The 14,350-nt window shown below is 41.1% G+C and overlaps 2 protein-coding genes across 2 annotated transcripts; one reads left to right on the top strand and one right to left on the bottom strand.

Moving 5' to 3' along the window:
- Positions 1–567: 567 nt before the first annotated feature.
- Positions 568–8,069, bottom strand: rad51ap1 (RAD51 associated protein 1). The gene is made up of 9 exons (XM_015960528.3): positions 7,818–8,069; positions 7,688–7,734; positions 5,695–5,830; positions 4,531–4,634; positions 4,360–4,446; positions 3,380–3,508; positions 1,302–1,487; positions 1,123–1,233; positions 568–1,048 (listed from the first exon to the last, which is right to left on the bottom strand). The coding sequence occupies exons 1-9, from the start codon at positions 7,832–7,834 to the stop codon at positions 921–923; spliced, it is 945 nt and encodes a 314-aa protein (XP_015816014.3). The 5' UTR covers positions 7,835–8,069; the 3' UTR covers positions 568–920.
- Positions 8,070–10,498: 2,429 nt separating this feature from the next.
- LOC139071533 (uncharacterized) lies at positions 10,499–11,281 on the top strand. The gene is made up of 2 exons (XM_070554076.1): positions 10,499–11,060; positions 11,138–11,281. Exons 1-2 carry the CDS (start codon positions 10,645–10,647, stop codon positions 11,148–11,150), a joined length of 429 nt encoding a protein of 142 aa, XP_070410177.1. The 5' UTR covers positions 10,499–10,644; the 3' UTR covers positions 11,151–11,281.
- The last annotated feature ends 3,069 nt before the right edge of the window (positions 11,282–14,350 follow it).

The following is a 14,350-nucleotide window of genomic DNA, read 5'->3' as shown; positions in this document are numbered from 1 at the left end:
TTATTTTAATATATTTTTACTGTGTGATCAAATTTGGAAAAAGGTAACAGAGCGTTCACTTAGAGGTTTTATTTATTTAAAATAGAAGTCATGACATTTTTTTCTTTATGTGCTTGCAGCAAAACCGTTAAGGACAAAACAGTTTAAAGACTAAAAAAAGGCAAAAAGCGGTTCATTTCTCACGATTTTAACCCATGTTCTGTTCTCCAATGCCAAAAAAAAAATATTTTCATGTCTTTATTTTTGCTCTTTTTTACTTAACTGTGCAATTTAGGTTCATTTTTACCAAGAAATAAATTCTAATTATATTTTATTTAAACGCAAAAATAAAAAATAAAACAAGTTCTGTGTATTTTTCTTTACTGTTTTTATTTATCTTTTATCAGCCCAAAAATAAAAAATATTTCAACATTTATTTTCTTAAAGTAACAGATTCTTTTCTACCATTTAACAGCGGTTGTGAGACTAATAATGCTGACGCCGATGCATTTTCTTTGTGTTGCTTTTGGTGCAGAAAAGCACATCATTATTTCAGTTTATTTATGTAAAACAACATCCACATTTACATACATTTAAAGTTCCGTTTATTTGTATGTACACAATATACAAATGTTGCACTAAGGAGTAAAACTTTGTTTTAAAAATGAGAAATAAAGGGGAACAATATGCATTTTTCCTTTGACACAACCCAACAGGGGTTTCTTCCTGAACTCATCCAGGAGGGATTAAATAATTAACCGATGAGGGCTACAGACCCTGGATCAGCCACAGCTACTCTGATGTTTATAACCAACACGAGTTAGTAGATCCTCTCCTGGAATTACCCCATTTTGTGTCAAATGAAGAAGACATTAAAATATGTGAGAAAAACAAAATGACGTATGAAATGAACCCTTCTTGAGTTACTGACAGATTGTTCGTCAGTGACCTGCAACACTCGGATGAAGAGGCTTGACTCGGACAAGGCGGGACAGTCCCAGACGCAGACCTTGTCCGGGAGACTTCACTGCTGGAGCCGAGGACGATGTGGGACTTTTGCCTATTTGAGCTGAAAAAGAAAAACCCTTTAAACCAGCACGCTTCAGTGGTCTGAATATGCTTTCCCGCTTGTGCTGTACCTACCTGGTGGGTTCCACTTGGGTATTCTGCCTCCTGCTGGGCTCAGAGAGGCTGCAGGTTTGGATGAAGCAGGTCTCGGTTTAGCTGCTGGAGGACTTCTAACTGAGGTGGCAGCTGACACGAGACAACATCTTTATAAAGACAATAAGGTTGGAAGCACCGTTAGTGTGTCAGAAACATACCTGATGTCTGTAATTTAGGATTTGATGGTTTTGATGGTTGCTTTTGTTTCCTAGAGGCAGGAGTTAGTTTGATTTTGTCTTTCTTTGTTCCTTTTTCCCTTTTTTTAGTCTTGCTGGCTTTCTTTACTGTAAATTCTTCGTCTTCGCTCTCAGCCGGCTCACTGTAATCTTCATCGCTTTCTGAACCTGCAAAGACATCAGCTATTAAAGCGTATCCAGATACTCCCATGCACATAACTCTCTACGTGCACGAATCGCACAGGAAGTGAAGCCCGAAGGGGATCCGAGTGTGACGGACAGAACGTTCTGTTCCGTATGCAGCTTTCATTGAAGGAGCTGGTTGTGTTCGTGTTGGGGAACAACTAGATGACGGACCTGTTGTCTGTGAGCACAGCCTGTGTGTTGGCTGGTGGAGCTGTCTTTAAGCTCGTTACCTTGGCAACATGTGTGTGTCTGGATCATTGGTGGCGCTGAGCTGCTGTGATTTTGATGTTAAGAATAAACCAAGAAAGCTAAACACTACCTCAGTTTGTACCATAAAAACTATGGATGTCCCGATCAGGTTTTTTTGCCCTCGAGTCTGAGTCCGAGTCACTTGATTTTGAGAATCTGCCGACACCGAGTCCCGATCCGATACTTTTGATGCATAAAAAAAAAAAGAAAAGGAAGAAACAGTTCCAGAATGTTCCTTATTTTTTTTATTTAATTACCTTTTTATTTTAATTTTTAACAACAGATCACTTCTGTGAGGCAGCTTGAACAATCAAGTAATAAATAACAAATTCTTCACTTTAGGACTTGATTGCAAATATAAAAAGTCTAATATAAAAACAGAAAGCACTTCAACTTAAAATACCTGGCAGGGGTCTATTTTGCCTCTGCCCCCAAAATGCTTAGATACGCCCCTGGGCATGGACGGAGTTTTGAAGATGATCTGAATTGTATCAACTGTACTACATGCTGATAAATGATTGCTTTACACAGGTACAAACGTGCAGTGGGATCAATCTACCAACATTTTATTTTTGTAAGAACTTTGTTTTCTTGGTTTTTATTTTCCCATTTTCCTGTCCTACTTGTCTCTGATCTTCCTGCATCTCCCAGTCCTCCAGAAAAACTCCTGCCTGCTTCCTTCTTTTTCACCTCACAAGTAACTTTTTAACTAGCAGATCAAATTGATCTATTGACCGCAAAAAAAGCGGAGTGTGCACTGCGCTGCCGGCTGCACCAGTGACGAGCGCTGCAGCGCGAGCGCGTCCACACGTCATGCTCAAATACAGACAGAACTTACCAGAGAGAAAATGAACGGACACGAATGACTGTGTGTTAATTATATATTTTTGGTGACGCCACTTAAAAACTTAGTAAATGTTACTGTGGCTGTGTGCAGAACGCAGCTGGAGTTCATGAATAATCAGCGGTCTGCCTGCTGCTCTGCTCAAAAGAATCCCCGCGACGCTGAGTCCATATAATATAATATAGTATAATATAATATAATATAATATAATATAACATAACATAACATAACATAATATAATATAATATAATAAAGGTAGAAACTGGATCTTTGTTGTGCTCCTTCTGGGTGTGGAAGTTAAGGGCATCAGGGGAGCCTGACAACCTTTAAGGAGAACCAAGTTGCTTTCCTGTAATTTGAACCCAGTATCCGAGTCCGGATCGGGGCTTGGATTGGGAAGTAAAGTCCGAGTCCCGATCGAGTCTGAAACCACGTGATCGGGGCCGATTTCCGAGCATGTGATCGGATCGGGACATCCCTAATAAAAAGCACCACACTATATTAGCTGGCATTCTAAGTTTTCATACGGTGACGTTGGTGCACTACTTTGGGAAATAAGGCAGCCCCCCCTCCTTTAAGGCCCTTGTTGAGAAGCCTGAAAAATGGGGGGGACCACTGAATTTTGCACATTCAGCAACCGGCGAGAAAATCATGAAAAACATCTTATTCCACCTTTATGGTGGCACTGATGGTTTAGATTTTAGTGGGAACAACATTAGACAGCACAAACTCAACATTTTTTAATGAATTGATATTTACTGTATATAAATAAAAGCATTACCTGGGGTCAGTTTGGGTTGATAGTCCTCATCTTCATTCGTTTTTCTTTGTACCTCAGCAGCTTTGGCGGAAGCTTTTCTCCGCTTGGCAGAAACCGGTGATCCTTTCTCTGAAGTGATTTTGTTCAAGCCTGAAGATAAAAGTTATCAAATTATCAAGAAGATCCACAAGCTAAAAAACAAAACAATTCTTAGGCATGCTCTTTTGACTGCACTGGGAACGTCAAAAGCCTGGCAGTTTCACAATTTTAGGCAATTTACCCAAACATAACACAACATGCCACCCAGCTCCTGGTGCAATCTACTGTCCTCTCCCGCCTCGATTACTGCAATGCCCTTCTAACTGGTCTTCCAGGCTGTACTGTGAGACCTCTTCAAATGGTCCAGAATGCAGCGGCGCGTCTGGTCTTCAATCAGCCAAAAAGAGCACACGTCACCCCTCTGTTCATTGAGCTCCACTGGCTACCGCTAGCAGCAGGCTTCAAATTCAAATTGCTAACACTAGCATACAAAGTCCGAGACGGTACGGCTCCCATCTACCTGAATCATCTTGCAAAGGCTTACGTCTCTGCCCGGCTGCTCCGGTCATCACAGGATCGTCGGCTAGCAGAGCCCACACCACGCTCAGGACAATCCAGACTGTTCTCATGCATCGTTCCACAAATGTGGAATGACCTTCCAAGCTCTACCAGAACAGGGGCTTCCTTTTCAATTTTCAAGAAACTCCTGAAGACCCTGCTCTTCAGAGAGCATCTTCTTAACTAGCACCCTCCCTGCACCCGTCCCCCTCTCTACTGTCCACTCCTTGTTCCCTCCTCTCCATGATTGATGTCAAGTTGTTGTTGTTGTTAGCCTCAAGGGCAACATGCCGATTATCACTTGTAAGTCGCTTTGGACAAAAGCGTCTGCTAAATACATAAACATAACCATAATTTTTACACTGCTTAGATGTGTATACAGGCAACAGAAAAGGAGGATTTACCCATAACAGCTCCGTCCACACTGCAGTTGGAGATAGGAAGAGAAAATGGATCGGTGTTTTCATCTATGGGGTTTTTAGCTCGGAGATCTGCAGGTTAGAATTTGCAGAAAAAATATTTTAAAAATCTATCTGCAACCGTTTATGAACATAAAATCACTTGACAAAGCACACCTTTGCTGGTGGGAGCCTCCTTTATTCCCTCTGCGTTGTTGAGTAAGGAAAGTGTGATGGCTGCTTCTAGATCTCTCTCGTACAACTTTTCATCCAGTGGTTTTCTGACAAAATGAGTTCACGTAGAAAAGTTTACACCTTTGTTTGAATTCTCTGCAAAAAAATGCATCTAAAGCATGATGGAGAACTCTGGAACAGCTTGTGGTTTCATTTGTGACTAAAAGTGAAATAATGCCACATAGCTAGTGATCCTTCATCCAAACATCCACAGACTCCACCACACAAGTCCACTACGTTTTAACTCTAAATAAAGCTTTTCAGAGAACAGAGAAACTTCTCGGAGCTATTTAACAACTCCCTCCCCACTTCACCCGGTTAGCTCACTGAAACAGGTGAGAAATTTGATGTTTATTTAAAGGCAAAATAAACAAACATCCACAGAATTACTCTCAAATCTCCACAGATTGATAAAAAAAAATTCTTTCTTACTCAAAAATAAAATAAAATTGGTTAATAAAAAAATGAATCACTTGGGCAGCAGTAGCTCAGGTGGAAGAGCGGGTTGCCTCATGATCGGAGGGTCGTGGGCTCGATTCCAGCTCCCGCCAGGGGTATTCTGCTGCTGTGTCCTTGGTAGTGGTCAGAGGAGCCGAAGGCGCCAGATGGCAGCCTCGCCTCTGTTAGACCGCCCCAGGGCGGCTGTGGCTACATGGTAGCTTACATCACCAGCAGTGTGTGAATGTGAGAGTGCATGCAGTGCCCAAAACAAGCGCTATACAAGTTTGATGTATTTTTTAAATGAATTTTCCTCATTCTAGTTTGCAGCTTCCAACGACTGAATGAGCAGCAAAAATCGCCGAAGCACACAACCTTCATTCCATTATCTACCTGCAATCAATAGTTTCTGATCAGCGCGCCTGCTTCTGAGTACTTCAAGGTTGTTTAACTCTGTTTTGATTGCTTGTACATACTGAGTGAGTCCTTTGTCTTTATGTCTAACCGTTTCATCTGTTTATCCTGTTAAGCTAACGGTGTGTCTGTTGCTGCTGCCTCTTGGCCAGATCGTCGTCGTAAATGAGAACGAGTTCCCAATCGACTCATCTGGTTAAATAAAATAAATACATTTCTTAACGCTGTTCTTTTTGGACCAAGCCTGTCACCCACCTGCTCTTCTCACTCTCTGTTGATTTTGAGTCGCTCTCCTGACTGACGGACTTGGTTGAAGATTTCTTCTGCTCCTGTCTCATGTCCTCCTTGTGCTTTTTGCTCGGTGGTGCTTTCACAGAAGCAAAATCTTCATCTGAAACAGAATGAAGATGGAGAACAAACTCTTTATTCACATATGCCCGTCCCTCTCACTACCATAAAATTACTGACGACCCTGATGTTTTGACACGAAGGAACAAAACATAATTCAATTCAATTCAAAGATACTTTATTAATCCCAGAGGGAAATTAGAGTTTCAGTACACACAATTCAGACATCAGACATACATACATAGGTAAAGACACATGACAAGAATTGGTGACTGTGGTCATTCGCAACCCGAGTCACGCTGCCTTAATAGAGATCAGAGGGTTTACAAATGAGGATTGGGTCAGGTGGAGGGAAAAAAGGCACTTCAGAGCTACCCTCCACAGGGAGGGCAGCGTAGCTATGCAAAAAACACCTCAGACAGAAATGCAACAGACTTCAGACATCACACAACATATGTGTCCACTAGGTGGGGAGGTAGGGTTGGGGACTCTCCACACATCAGTGCATGCAGCCGCGATAAGCAGCGCTCGTCACCTCCGTTTGGACAGGGGAGGGAGGTATTTGGGTTTAGAAAGCCCAGTGACTACTGGAAACGATTCAACAGCCTTCACCGGTCGCAGTCTGCCCAGGCTGGGATAGGGAGGCAGAGTTGCCATGGCAAAGGCAGCATTCCACATTTCTTCTGAGGGGGGAGTATTCACTTCAGCCTCACAGGCTCAAGGGCACCAGATTCAGATAAGAGCTTGTTTTGGGGCCAGACAGAAATAATTTCCTCTCTGCCTTAAAGTTCCGTTGGTCCTCAACCTCTCAAAATCCAATAATGGCGTAATTAATCTATCCCAGATCCGTCAACTCTCTCCTTGATCGAATCACCTTCTGTGCCAGAGTCTGAATCTCAGCCAAAGTTCCAAGCTTACGACTCATCTCGACAGTTATACGAGTTTGTGCGTTCACAGCATGGTGTAATCAATCTCTGAGCTCCGGGATTGAGCAGCTTTGTCTAAATTCTATTCATATCAGTGGTCACTGATATGCTGACTTTTTTCTACTCTATTAATGCGAGTCCACAAATTCCAGAACTGAATCTAGAAAACTAACGATAAACTCTTTTCCTGTGGCTTTCCAGGATGGTGGAATGACCTACTGAGAGCTACCGGAACAGGGGCGTCCCTAGAAGATCTGGGCCTTCAGAGAGTATCTTCCACCCTAGCACGCACCTAGCATACATCCCAGAACTAAAGTTTTAACTATGTAGCTCACTGAAAATGTATCCTGTTGTTTTGGGGGCAGCTGCTGACCCTCAGCAGTGGAATACCTGATCATTTTAATGGATCCTCCTGACGAGCGGTGTCCCCCAAAAGGCGAAATCAGTTTTTTAATTATTCTGTTTCACTTAGACCTGTTAAAATTACTTAAAGACACTTCTCAGAGTCTTTATTTTTAATTATCTATTTTTAAGACACATTTAGGTTTTTTTGTATTTTATTTTGAACCAGTAAATATTCAAAAACAGTGTATTGTTTAATTTCTGCGGTTCTGCTAATATGAACAAAACAAGTTCTGGTCTCTGATATGAAGATTTTGATCAAGAAAATAAACGACAACCCTTTCAAAGCCCGCCACTAATTAGAATAGGAATAGAATGAACACCTTTTTTTGGTAAATAAACAGAAGGTAATCCTATTGATAGCCACTATTTTTTAAAACAATGTTAGAGACATAATCACACTAATTTGTTTTTGTTTACACTTGATCGTTCTTAATAGACATAAATAAAATCTGGTGAGTTAAAAACAACAACAACCAGAAAGGGAAGTTGACAAAAACTAAACTGTAACAGTAAATAAACAAAGGTTTGGAGATAAATGTGAGGGAAATGTAAAGTGAAGATTTTCTTACCATCGTCAAAGTCATTGCTTTCAGAATAATTCACAGCCTTTGTCTTTCTGTAAGTAAACATATCGGTTAAAACATTTATATATTTATATATACATATATACAGAACTGGTATTAAGACGTGTCTCCTCACCGTGACGGTCGCTCCATCACGTCAACGTCAGAGATCGGTACCGTGGAGCAACGTAAACAAAGAAGCTAACCTGCTTTGGTTTAATAACTAACTAGTATAATGTGCCTATTTAAAGTATTTAAACGATTAGATTCGGGGCGTTTTAGCTACAAAAGTAAAAAAAACAAAACGCGTCCCATCTCGGATTTCATTTATCCCGCCTGAACTGACAAGAAGTGACGTTGGGTGTTGTTGACCAATCTGACGAACACCGGAAGCTGATTCGACTGAATTTATTTATCGGTATTATTTTTACAAAAGTCCAATTTTAATTTTTTGGATACATATAATCATTGTATTGTTTATAATTATAAATACTTATGATTCCACCACTTTTTATTCAGTTTTTTATTGAAGTAATGTGCGCAAAATAAATTGTCGAATCGGCTAAATTTCTATGTAACGAGTCAAACTTTTTTTATGTAAAACAAAATGGAAATGTTATTTTTTGGGGATATTGTATCTACATTTCCCAAAAGTTGCTGTTCGTTTTTGCCTCGATTAAAACGGGAGTTTTTTATTCGTTTTGGTTATTTTACTATTATTATTTTTATGTCCTCGACTTTGTCCCATGATAAAGCTGAGCTTTAAGTTTTAATGAGCATTCAAGCTCATCTGGTTCATTGTGTACTTCAACTGGAACACCCCCTGTGCCCCCCCTGCACCGATTCCCAAATGACCCCTGACGTTTATTTTATTTTGTTCCGTTTTACTATAGAGCAAGTGAATAAAATTATTAGAACTCTGGATCCCAGAAAACCCTCTGGTCCAGATAGAACCCTATTTTTGAAAATGGCTGCTGATTTCATAGCAGAGACTCTTACAGTTATTTTTACCCTTTCTAACAAAAACAAACCATCAGTTTGGAAGTCTGCTTTTGTGACTCCTTCACTGAAAGGTGGTGACCCAGCCCTAATAATAAAGTACAGACCAACATCTAATCTGTGTGTCCTGGCAAAATTCTAGAGACCCTAGTAAGTAAGCAATTGAAATACTTTATATTCAAATGACCTTCTCTCATGTCTGCAATCAGGTTTCAGAAAAAAACACAGCACCATCTCGGCAGCTACAAAGGTGATCAATGACATACTTGTTGCTCAGGATAAAATGCAGCCTCACTGTTTATTGATCTGTCAAAGGCCTTGGACACTGTAGACCATGATCTTTTAAAAAGCTTCTTTGTTTGGGATTGTTTGAACATGCAATCTCATGGTTCGCAGACTACTTGAAGTACAGAACTCAATGCGTTAAATGTGATGAATTTTTGAGTGTCCACAAGGGCGCACCACAGGGTTCAGTTTTGGGACCCCTCTTGTTCATTAATTAAATTAATGACATAGGACAAAATGCATTGGATGCTAATATGCACTTTTACGCTGTTATATTTTTATTGTTTTAGAAAATGTTGAATTTTTACAGAAAGCTTATAATGAGGTCCAACAAACACTTATGCAGTTACAATTGCTCCTCAGTGCTGACAAGACTAAGCTAATGTTGTTTTCAAACTCTACTAAAAGATCTATAAGTATGCCCTCACTGACGACTCTTGAGGGAATTATCATTGAGGTGGTCCACACATGCAAATACCTTGGTGTCTGGCTCGATGACCTTCAAACCCCATGTAGATAATCTTGTGACGAAACTCAAACTCAGACTGGGTTTCCTGTTTTTGAAATAAACTTTGTTTTCTTTTGAGGCAAAAATGACTAGATACTGCAACATTTCTGTTTATTATGGATTATGGAGACCTTTTGTATATGAATGCCTTAGCACAGTGTCTTGGTAAGATTTATGTGGTTTACCATGCCACTGAAGTTTATTACTAACTGCAGACCACTGGCCCATCATTGTAAATTGTTCTCTCGAGTGGGATGGTATTCTTTGTCCACTAGGAGGTTGGGACAATGGTACACTTTCATTTATAAAGCCATGCTTGAATTACTTCCCAACTACATCATGGAGAATTGTAACTTCTCACAGTCAAATGATCAGTTATAAATGGCCTGTATTTGATATAGCACCTTCTAGAGTCCTAGAACCCCCAAAGGCACTTTACATTCACTCATTCACACACACATTCACACTCTGGTGAAGATGAGCTACAATGTAGCCACAGCTGCCCTGGGGCGCACTGACAGGGGCGAGGCTGCCAGCAGGCAAGGGGGTTTAAGTGTCTTGCCCAAGGACACAACAACAGAGACAAGCTGAGCGGGGCTTGAACCTACAACCTTACGAATACGGGACAAGCTCTTAACTCCTGTGCCACCGTCGCCCCACTTCTTACTTTGTCTTCCATTTGCTTGCACCAAACTGGGCAAAATGGTGAAGAATAATGGCTAAGGTAAGAATCATAAACATAAACACATATACGTATTAGCACGTAGGCTATATGTGGGTAAGAATACTCTGAATTCCACACATCCTAAAGTTTCCTTTGAGATAAATCCAAAATCCAAACTTTTACTGATAAAATAAAATTATAAAGCTGTAAAAAGTAGCTACTCGTATGTAGTGAGTGAGTCATGAACAGAACTGTTTAGTTTTCAAGTTGGATCAGAAACCTGTCATTAATATGAAACTTGTTCATGGAAGGTGACTGTAGAGTGGGTTCAGTAATGACCAAACTAACCACTAGAGGGCGGTAACGTAATGTAACCCTGAGAATGACGAAGAAAAGAGACTAAAGAAAAAAGGAAGAAGAAGAAGAAGAAGAAAACAAAACAGAATATAATAATGAGCTAAATAGAAGATAAAAAGAGTTTCTGTTAAAGTTGAAACAAGCACCAGAATGGGGAGAAAAGGGGATTTAAGTGACTTTGAACGCGGTATGATCGTCGGCGCCAGACGTACTGGTCTGAGCATTTCGGAGACAGCGGACTTGCTGGGATTTTCACGCACTACCATCTCCAGGGTTTACCGAGAATGGTCCGAAAAAGAGAAAACCACCACCGGGCGGCGGAATTCGTGCGGAAGAAAATTTCTCGTTGACGTGAAGGGTCAGATAAAAATGGACAAACTGATTCGAGACGACGACAAAGCAACAATAGCGGAAATAACCCGGCGGTACAACCAGGGTACACAGACCACCATCTCCGAACGCACAACGCGCCGGATCTTAAAGCAGATGGGCTACAGCTTCAGGAGACATCACCAGCTTCCCCCGGAGCCCAGCGGGGGACAGGACGCTCCCGTGGAGCCCACCAGGTGCTCTGCTCTCATCTTTATTTTAGGACAAATTATGCACAACATAACTAATGATACGTGTGTTTCCTTTCCTTCAGCTCAAATGACTGAGAGTCCCATTCCACACCAGTCTCCTGGTCATGGACTGAGACTGGCCTTGTTCCAGTTAAACGTCATCACCCCAGGGTTACAGACTATCAAGTCGATGCTGTCACTTTCAATAAATGGATATTCAAAAACTCTTTATGTTGGTGTTACTGGATCTATGTGCAGCCTTTGATTTGATTTTTATTTGTCAGGGAAGCCTGTAATTAATTTACTCTTATCTCACAGATTTTTTCTTCCATAAGAATTGATGTGGCTCTCCAAGGAACCCATATCAAATGTGGGGTTCCCCAAGGATCAACGTTAGGCCCAATATTTTATCACCTGTTCATGCTTCCACTTGGGCACGTCATCAGTGATACACAGCTCTATGTTGCCATGTTTTCTGGTGATGTGAAGCCAGTGAATGTTCTTTTAAACTGTGTTTTAGATATAAAGCCATGGATGGCAGATAGTGTCTTAAAACCCTACCAGGACAAAACAGGTTTTAATCATCAGTCCTGAAGATAAGAGATTATTTTACCAAAGTTACTAAACCTTAAATCCCCTGAGTGTGAAAGACCCGTTGGACTCTGAGCTACATTTTATTCCACACAGCAGAAACGTAACAAAAACTGGATTTTATCCACCCATCTTGCCAGTTTAGAGGGGTTATTGCATGCATTTATTTCCAGTAGATTAGAGCACCTTTGGGATGTGGTAGAATGGAAGATTTGCATCATGGATGTGCAGCTGACAAATCTGCAGCAACTGCGTGATTCCATCATGTCAATATGGACAAAAATCTGTTTCCAGTACCTTGTTGAGTCTACGCCAAGAAGGATTAAGGCTGTTCTGAAGGCAAAAGGGGGTCCAACCTGGTACTTGCAAGGTGTACCCAATAAAGTGGCCAGTGACTGGGTGTGATGAGGTCTGAGCAGGGCTGATCTTAAAAGTGGGTCCTGTTTTATGCTAATTTGATCATAGGATGCTTTATAAATAAAGGTTGGTTTTTTTTGTCAGAAAATGATTACAGGTGATGCTTTAGCTTATGTCATTAATATTTAATTCTTCAGAGTTCAGAATGAAGTTGCTGTCAGAGGGAGAAAACGGTTGCCTTTTATTTCTCTGTGCAAAGCTTGTATATTGTGTACATACAAATAAACAATAAATGCATGTGACTGCCGATAGGCTTTTAATGAAAGGAAACACAGTGAATCCTGTTTAAAAAGGCCTGCAATGAAAAATGTTTTAACCAAGTGGAGACCATTTATTTTAGCATTCCAACATAATTCCCAAAGGCGAGGGCTTTGTTTTTAATCTGGTAAATTTGATAAGAATACTGCCACTCATCAGAACAAAAAACTTTATTTATTTTCCTCATCAGAATACCTTTCTATTTAAAATCATTGAAAAGTTTACTGAAAATACCACTAAAGTCTTAACTATAACCCTGACTATGTCTGCATGTTCTGTTCATTTGCTGTATTTTCCATTCAGACTTCTTCTGTGTTTCAATACAAAAACACTTCCAATTAATCCCAAACTCTCTACAGATGTAGGAAATGCAAATCTGTATTTTCTTTGTGTTCACTTTACTGAAAACACACATTCAGACTCTTTTAAGACAAAAATCATAATTTAGTGAAGGAAATTTTAAGGTGCTGCAGTTATTTGGGAACTAACTTAATAAAGTGCAAAATAGAAAAATATATGAAATGAAAGTTTATAAAAGCATCTTGTCCACAAGAAGAATTTGTGTACTACATGAGTAGAAACTGACCGATGGTACCAGCGCTCAGCAGCCTCACCTCTGTCAGTGCGCCCCAGGGCAGCTGTAGCTACGTTGTAGCTCATCACCATCAGTGTGTGAATGCAATGTTGCAACACATTCTCACTCCCAGCGCATCAAAAACAAACGCTTGGTCAGCCACCCTCCACGTCAGACCCCTGACGCCAAAAGTGCCCTTTTTCGTTACTTTCATTACTGGGATCTGCAGTTACAAAAGGGGAAACCCACTTTTCGCACATAAGTAACGAAAAAGGGCACTTTTGGCGTCAGGGGTCTGACGTGGAGGGTGGCTGACCAAGCGTTTGTTTTTGACGCGCTGGGAGTGAGAATGTGTTGCGGTGAATGGATGAATGATACATTGTAGTGTGAAGTGCTTTGGAGGTCCAGACCTCTTACAACTACAGTACCAGATTGTTAAATCGAACCTAAGCTTGAATCTGGGCACAAGAGGAACTGGGAAAACATTTAAAAAATCACACAAGTTGAGTCAAGAACAGTAGATTCATCTTCAGTTATACACTTATTCCTGGAATGCATATATTACCCACATTTCTATACGACACCGATGTTCTCAAAGTTCGGATTATTTCCATTTCCTCCCATGTTCCTGCAGATCTTTGGCACGTGGAGCAGCTGGTGGTCCAGCAGATGGCAGCATAAATCTGATGTTTTAGGACCTCAGATCACAGAAGTCCAACCAGCTGACTGACACAACCATTACCCGTCCTCGGCTTTCTAGTCGCCCACACCCAGGCCGGAAGCAATCTCTGTTCCCTCTGAAGTGAAATTAAAATCTTATTTCCATTTTTTTTTCTCCATTCCAAGAAAGCAGCTGAACCAAGGGTTGTCATTTTCCAGCTTGCGAGTGGGTGGCTGTCAGCTGCGGTTTGTCACACAGTGGACCTGGAGGAGACGCTCAGAGATCTGATGGTCCATGTCCTCAGACAGGGAAGGAAGACATGCAGCCTGGGGCCGAAAGGTCTTGTGGTCACACATTCCTAAACTCCTCTGCTGCTGCCTACAGCTGCCACTAAAATATCCCCTCGAGTCATGCAAACACTGCGGTTCCAACATCACGTTCATAATCACATGTATGGATGTTTACATTGTGTTTGTGACGATGCCACGAGGACGCGTGGCAGTGATGATGCTATGCTACTTAGATATGACATTAAACATGCCTGAACATTTGCATCTTGTATATTTGCACTGGTGATATTGGAGCAAACTGAAAGATCATTACTCTTATATCGGCTCAGACGACCAGAGGACACAGCTTGGTTTGCTGTCTTAGCTGGGGTCATCAGTGGTCTTATTTGAGTTTGTTTGTTGGAAGTGGTCAGGAGGCCGTTTCCCCCTCAACCGCTCATGTGAATGCCATCATTATGTAGCACTCTCCGAGTCCAGAGCCGATGCCCCTGTATGGTTGTTCCGC

This window comes from Nothobranchius furzeri, chromosome 1 (genome assembly GCF_043380555.1).
Source record: "Nothobranchius furzeri strain GRZ-AD chromosome 1, NfurGRZ-RIMD1, whole genome shotgun sequence".
Taxonomy (NCBI): domain Eukaryota; kingdom Metazoa; phylum Chordata; class Actinopteri; order Cyprinodontiformes; family Nothobranchiidae; genus Nothobranchius; species Nothobranchius furzeri.
This window is presented reverse-complemented; position numbering and strand designations above follow the sequence as displayed.

Bases quoted from the DNA above. Each gene is read 5' to 3' on its own strand.
- LOC139071533 (XM_070554076.1), top strand. From the start codon at position 10,645: ATGGGGAGAAAAGGGGATTTAAGTGACTTTGAACGCGGTATGATCGTC.
- rad51ap1 (XM_015960528.3), bottom strand. The intron at 1,488-3,379 runs GTAATGCTTTTA...ATGTCTTTGCAG, and splicing joins TCAACCCAAACTGACCCCAG to GTTCAGAAAGCGATGAAGAT. The intron at 1,049-1,122 runs GTAGGTACAGCA...TTTCTTTTTCAG, and splicing joins ACCCAAGTGGAACCCACCAG to CTCAAATAGGCAAAAGTCCC.